Raw genomic sequence first — 7,777 nt, forward strand, 5'->3', positions numbered from 1 at the left:
TGATGAGTGTCACGGATCATCACATTCATCAAGTTGAAGAACAAGTGATATCTTGGAACAAGAACAAGCGGAATTGAATGGAAGAACAATAGTAATTGCATTAATATTCGAGGTACAGCAGAGCTCCACACCTTAATCTATGGTGTGTAGAAACTCCACCGTTGAAAATACATAAGAACAAGAGTGATCATTGGCCTCGGCCCCAGAGAGGGAACCAGAAGAACCAAGATGAAAATACAATGGTATAATGTCTTACTTATAGAAAACTAGTAGCCTAGGGTGTACAGAGATGAGTAAAAGACATAAAAATCCACTTCCGGGTCCACTTGGTGTGTGCTTGGGCTGAGCAATGAAGCATTTTCGTGTAGAGACTCTTCTTGGAGTTAAACGCCAGATTTTATGCCAGTTTGGGCGTTTAACTCCCACTTTTGTGCCAGTTCCAGCGTTTAACGCTGGAATTTCTGAGGGTGACTTTGAACGCCGATTTGGGCCATCAAATCTTGGGCAAAGTATGGACTATCATATATTGCTGGAAAGCCCAGGATGTCTACTTTCCAACGCCATTGAGAGCGCGCCAATTGGGCTTCTGTAGCTCCAGAAAATCCGCTTCGAGTGCAGGGAGTTCAGAATCCAACAGCATCTGCAGTCCTTTTCAATCTCTGAATCAGATTTTTGCTCAGATCCCTCAATTTCAGCCAGAAAATACCTGAAATCACAGAAAAACACACAAACTCATAGTAAAGTCCAGAAAAGTGAATTTTAACTAAAAACTAATAAAAATATACTAAAAACTGACTAGATCATACCAAAAACACACTAAAAACAGAGTCAAAAAGCATACAAATTATCTGCTCATCACAACACCAAACTTAAATTGTTGCTTGTCCTGGCAATCTATACCCTACCTGCGGGTACCTAACCCAGACCAACCCATTCAGGTAAGGTAGGGTGCGGTGCGGGTTTACCTGCGAGTAGGGTAGGGTACAGGTTTAAGGTATACCCTACCCTACCCTACCCACACTCCTAATATATATATATTAGATTTTTTTAAGATTTTATTGTTTTTAATTTTAATTTGAATTTAGTTTTTTATTTTCTATTTTATTAATATGTATAAAATTTGAAATGGTTGAATTTTATATTAGCTTAATTTTTTTTTTCTGTAGGTAGGGTCAGGTAGGGTAGTGTTTAGAACTTTAGAGTGCAGGTAGAGTTAGGGTTGAGAAATTCTCAATTCGCAGGTAAGGTAGGGTAGAATTTTAAAAAAGTTTTTAACCTGCAGGTAGGGTTCAAACCCTACTCTATCCTACCCATTGCCAGCTCTACTGGTACATCCACCTCCTTTGCACTTCACCCACCAGAAACATCCACTTCCATGTCCTCGATAACATCACCTCCAACCCCGACAACGTCCACGACATCTTCAAGACCAAGTTCCATAACTACCCCAAGGGCACGCATTTCTCCACTCTTTGGCAAGAAATATAGATTGTTGGACATTAGGACATCATGAGAAGATTATCCTTTGACATCATATGCAAATTCTTATTTGAAATAGACACCGAGTGCTTCATTCCTTCTTTTCCGGAGTCCAAATTGGCAGACAGTTTCGACCTCACATCTAAGCTATCAGTACAACGAGTAATGTCGCCTTTGCCGCTCATATAGAACCTGAAGCGATTACTGAACATTGGTTCAAAGAAGAAGTTGAAGGAAGCAATCGGAGTGGTGGACAATGTGGTCATGGAGATGATAGGACAGAGGTAGAGGGAGATGGCAACGACGACGACGGGTATTGACAAATCAGACTTGCTGTCTAGATTCATGGGATCCATCGATGACGACAAGTAGTTGAGAGACATAGTCATTAGTTTCCTGAGTATGAATTGGTTGAGAACAAGTTGAGGATTATTTTTTCTTGTGAACATTGAAGTTGTAGAGTGTGCATTGTGTAGCTTGAAGTTACAGTATTAGACTGTTAGTATTATGCGAGATATGATAGAAATTGAAAGAGAATAGTATCGTTTTCGAACAGAGGAGATCAGAGACTATTTTGTCTCCTGTTAGAGTTATTAGGAACTATTTTGTCATTCGTTAGAGTTGACGGAGTAAAGGACCTAAGTGACTGGCGAAATTAATTGTTAGGGACCAATCGAATAATTAATTTTAGTTGGGAATTAAAGTGTCTGATTTAAAATTTTTTGAGGACCAAAAAAAATTCTGATATAAAAACATTAATTTGTATACATGACAGTTAAGTATTCATGTGTATGAATAAGATAAATCAATTTCTATACTCAGATGAAATACTATGTAATTGTAGTAATAAAATCTTTTAAGAGTTACAACTTTTGAGACGAAAATATTGAAAAAAAAAAGAATAAGAGTTTTATGACATTTAGAAATATAAGACTTGGAAGAATGCATAAGTAAAAAAGTGATTTGAAAGTTGTTGGTGCTGATGTTAAAGAAAACTTTTATTAAGATTTTATTGTATTTGTAGAGTGATACTGTTCAAAAGATAATAAGTAAAAAAGTGATTTGAAAGTTGTTGGTGCTGATGTTAAAGAAAACTTTTATTAAGATTTTATTGTATTTGTAGAGTGATACTGTTCAAAAGATAAAACTTGAGAACAAAGACATTGAATAGAGAAGAGGCTAGGTTACTTTGGAAGAAGAAAAAGTAAAGAAATAGAGGAGTAAAAAATGATATCCATGTTTTTTAATTCTGAATTTGTATTGAGATTCAGCATGGAAAAACTTGCTCTTTGATACAAAAGAGGTGTTGTTATTGGTGTTGGTGAGTGATTGTTTTCTTTTTTTATTGCTACTATCATATTATGAAAAGATAAAAGAAATAAAAGATTTTTTTTTCAGTAAAAATCTAATACTATTAGGTAGCGTTTGTTTGTAGAGACTGAAACTCAGATTGAGAGACAGAATCTCAGTATTATGTTTGTTGAGTTAGAGATTGGTACTTAAATTTCTGTCTCTGTTTTTAAAATTTCAGTATTTCAGTACCTCCAAAAAGTAGGGACACTAGAGACAAAAAAATATAAAGACGGAGACAGAAATTTTAATTATAATTTGTACCTAAATTATCCCATTTTAATTTTATAATTCCAAAATTACCCTTAATGTAAATCAGGGCTTCTTGATCTACCATTGTGATTCCATCTTCTCATTCTTCTTCAGAACAGCCACCGCAGCCGCTAAAGCATTCTTCTTCAAGAACAGCTACCGCATCGTCGCTGGCCTCGTCACCGCTAGATAAGTGATTTGCTGCTTACAAGTTCATCTTCGTAGCCCTCATCTTCTCATCTCCTATTTTTCTCCTTCACATGAAAATCAAAGAACAGCATAATTAGTATCAAAACTTGGAATATTGGAACTTTTCTCAACTGCACCATTCACAAATGCACCATCACTTTGCGGCCCAAATTTTCTAGCACTATCAACGTTAACATCTTTCTTACTAAACACCACAATTTGGATCAGAATCCAAATGAACCAAAATTTCTCCAACTTCACCATTCACCATTGCACAATCATCATCATCAACATCACAAACACCATTTTTCAAACCACACTTTCCACCACTAGAATCAACCAAGTTACAATCTTTCTTCACAAAATTAACAATCAAATAAGATTAATTGACAAAAGATACCAGGTTTGTTGAGAGAGAAAGAACGGAGACCAGAGACACAGCTCCGAGACGGTGGCGATGCAAACCACGGGCGCGCAAATAACCGCAAAGTCACAAACCTTGGGGAGCAACTGGGCACCACGAAGTGAAACGATGGAGAATAGGAAACGCGCCGTCGTCGTTCGGATCCTTGGAGGTGCTACCGGCGATGGGTAAGACTAGACGATTCCTTTACAGGAAAGGAGTGGAGAAAGGGTAGAGGAGAGGATAAAGTTGGTCGTTGCTTGCTGAGAAAAATGAAATTGGATTTGGAGGTTAGGGTTGTTAATTAAAATTAAGGGTATTTTTGTAATTTTAAATTTTTAGTCTCTATTTTTATTTTAAACCAAACAGGATATTGAGACATAAATTAGTCTTGTACACTTTTACACCAAACACAATACTGATACTTATTTTTGTCTCTGTCTCTTAGTCTCTATCTTTCTGTCTCTGTCTTTTGGTTGCTGTTTCATAAACAAACGCTACCTTATTGTCTAAGAGCACAGGAACTAATTTGTTCTTATTATATCGTAGACACTTGATGATCATGTGTATTAATCAACTTTTTTATGTTAATATTTTTTATTGGTGGTTGACAGAAAAATATGATTGAAAGCTAATTTGTTTGTTGTAGCTAAATTTTAAATTTTTTTTTATGTATTTTAAAATTTATGAGACTAAAGTATCTTGAAATTAAAAATTTAAAGGATTAATTTAGATAATTATTCGAAATTATAAGATAGTTATTTTGTCTAATATCTATTAATTTTTTTTGTTCGTTATTTTATTTAGGATCACAGTTGAGAAAAATGTACATTTTTGTTTTGAAATTAAAAAAAAAAGAAAAAGCAAATCTAGTTGAGCTTTCTGCTTCCCTCATAGTCACAGGCTTGGGTGTGTGCCCTATTATTTTGCCCAAATTCCTGAGAGCAACACACTGACACGCACTCATTCATTCTTCAAAGAAGAAGAAATGGCACTCAGAGCAGCCATCCTCCGCCACGTTCGCGTCCCACTCCAAACTGCACCAAAACTGCATCACAAGCAACCACAGCCATGGTTTGCTTCCTTCCGCTTCATGTCTTCGCACGACGATCACATCACCAAAGAAGAGGTCACCGAAAGAGTCCTCGCTGTCCTCAGAGATTACCCCAAAGTCGATCCTTCCAAGGTCCTTTCACTTCTATTTTTCTTTATTTTTTTTTGTCATCTCTATAACTTCATTTATTGTTCCATGATTCGTGGCCCTTCGTTATTGCAAATCTTTGTACTGTCGATTTTTCCAAATGGGTTTCCCCCGCACAAAAAAAGAAGAAGGATTTTTACCTTGATAAATATATGGGTAGTGTTCATTAGTGTGGAAATTGGGTAATGGGTATTCCATAGCGTAATCCTTTTGGTTTAATTAAAAGGGTTTTTCTCCCAAAATTTGGAAATTTAGCTCAATTGCCATGGGGGTGGTGTTTTGTGATCTTGATTAGTAGGATATGTGAATTGAGAATATTGCTTTTCGTTATTTTGATTATTTTGCTAAATGGGTGTTTCCAAAGTTTGGAAATTTAGCTCGATAGTCATCTGGGTGGTTTTTGTAGCCTTAATTTGTTATCCCAAATGGTTATTCTGTCGATTTAGCTCCCAAAATTTGAAATGTTTGTGGACATTGGACAATTGTTGTTTGGAGTATTGGTGTGAAAACTCATTGATGGTACTGCAAATTGTTTTCTGTTGAATTTGGCTGAAAGGATTCTCTGAAAGTTTGGAAACTCAGTTCTATAAACTACCGGGTTGGTGTGTGTAATCTACTAATCTTATTGTGCATATTCCAAATTGTGTGTCTCTTGATTTATCCTAGGGGATCCCCCCAAAATTTGAAAGTTACCTCAGTAATTATCTGGATGATATTTATGGTCATAATTACAGTGAGAAATGAGAAATAGGTATACTAAAACTCTATATGTTGATTTATCCCTACGTCAGAAATTTTAGTTCAAAAACTATCTTGTAGTATCTGTTTGAAGAAATTATGAGAGATCTTATGTGAAAGAGAATGTTTTGATGCAGTTTTCATCTGAGATATTATTCAGTTGAGACAGACGTCCTGTTATAGGAAAAACTAGATTCCTAACTTCGGCACAATGCAGCGCACACTATCTTTCTTCTTGTCTTTTGATTATGATTTTCATCAATGTCTTCCTAAACGGGTGACCAGTTTGTTTGTTATTTTCTGGATAAAATCATCTGTGCATAGATACTTGTTTCCCTTTTTTTCCATGATACATATATGTATGTGGATACTTTATTGTGCACTTTTGTCCCTTGATTTTCTCATGACATGAAATTATATTTCAATAAGCAGTTTGTTTGATAAGTATGCTTCATCTACATGCTGAATCATGAGCAACTGTTGCTGCTTATTGAAGGAATGATTTGTATCACTCCTTTTGGTGCATACTTAATTACTTATACACTTGAAGTTTACATCAATGTGATCTTTATTTCAAAATACTGTCTTGAGTCATTATAATTTGTAAATGCCAAACATTGGATGATGCCTAGTTTATTATGTTTTCAGTTAGATATTTTGAATTCCCTTCATTTGATTGCTTGAGTTGCAATAGGCGATAGCAAATGATCATTGATTCAATGTGTGGAAAATATCACATTCGTTTGAATGGTTCTCAATTTTGTGAAATTATTATGGTTTCTGTAGGTATAGGAGTCGAATACAGTCTCCTTGCTTCAATGCATTTTCTTTTTATTCTTTTATTGTGGCTATTTTTATATCCTCCTGATTGGACTCCCCCCTCCCCCCTTCTACCCACCTTCCAATTACACCTTAAAGTCAGTAAAAACCTTTCGAATTAAGATTGGAAAATAAATTAGCTGTATTCTTCTAGATTGTATTAAAATTATGAAAGCATAGATATTTGATTTCCTAAATGGGGCTGGGTGTGTATGTTACCGCCTTACTGGATATTTGTACTCATACCCTGCAACATTTAAAAAAAAAGTGTGAACTGGGTTTTTGTTCCTCTCAAAGATACTCATTTTGAGTTAACACCTAAGTTAGTCTCCAAAGGATTTTTTATTGTACATTCTGGTTCTTAACAAATTTTTATTACTGTAGAAGTCCTCAAGAAATACTTATGTTAGGTAGATTGGTTCTTCCGTCGTTTTCAATTAAATTTTTAATATGCGTGTTGAACAAATAAGACCTTAACAAATTTTTTTATAAGACAATTAGGTTTCTATAAAGTATCATTACAACACAAATTAGTTCTTTTTTAAAATAACGGAGGGATCAATCTATCTTATGAGGTTAATTCTCGAAGATTTTTAGAGAACAAAAATTTGTTGGGGAGCAAAGTGTCCGATTTGGAATTCCTTGAAACCAATTTGGATATTTACTATACTAATTTTCATTTGGGAGATTTCCAACAATTGTGCTTTATTATTCATTCCTATATAAAATACTGCTAATGTCCTCCTTATCTTGATTTTGATGCATCTCCTTCTGTTCTTACATAGTTGGTCATGCTGCTCTCTTGTGAGTAGGAAGCGTTGTATTGTCAATAACAATTTGCGTTTACTGCTTCCTCCTGTGTCTCAGGTGACTCCAAATGTACATTTCGAGAAGGATTTGGGTTTAGATAGCTTGGACACTGTGGAAATTGTGATGGCGCTGGAAGAGGAGTTCAAGCTCGAGATCCCAGACAAGGAAGCCGATAAGATTGACTCCTGCAATCTTGCTATTGAGTACATTTCTAACCACCCCATGGCTAGTTAATTAGTGTGTCCTTTCCTATTTTTTGGTTTCATGTTGAACTGTAAGCATCAATGCAACACTTCCCCCTCTACTTTCACTTGGTGTTTCCGGAATCCGGTCGCTTTTTGTAATCTCCACTTTGCATTTAAATTGGAGTGAAGGGGCTGGTTGTTGAAAATAATGTGAATTGTTTGGAATTTGGAAAGGAATTTGTCAATGAGGAACTCCTACCGAGTTTTTGAACGACCATGATTTGGACTTTGAAGTTCTGATTTCTACTTTTGCAAGATCTAGGATCTGCTAGGTGCTAGATTTTAAATGCT

At 35.5% G+C, this 7,777-nt stretch overlaps 1 protein-coding gene across 1 annotated transcript; it reads left to right on the forward strand.

The window, feature by feature from the left end:
* Positions 1-4,566: 4,566 nt before the first annotated feature.
* LOC107486095 (acyl carrier protein 1, mitochondrial) lies at positions 4,567-7,703 on the forward strand. Its single transcript, XM_016106644.3, has 2 exons — positions 4,567-4,859; positions 7,299-7,703. Exons 1-2 carry the CDS (start codon positions 4,662-4,664, stop codon positions 7,473-7,475), a joined length of 375 nt encoding a protein of 124 aa, XP_015962130.1. The 5' UTR covers positions 4,567-4,661; the 3' UTR covers positions 7,476-7,703.
* Positions 7,704-7,777: the final 74 nt, after the last annotated feature.

This window comes from Arachis duranensis, chromosome 4 (assembly GCF_000817695.3).
Source record: "Arachis duranensis cultivar V14167 chromosome 4, aradu.V14167.gnm2.J7QH, whole genome shotgun sequence".
NCBI classification, from domain to species: Eukaryota; Viridiplantae; Streptophyta; class Magnoliopsida; order Fabales; family Fabaceae; genus Arachis; species Arachis duranensis.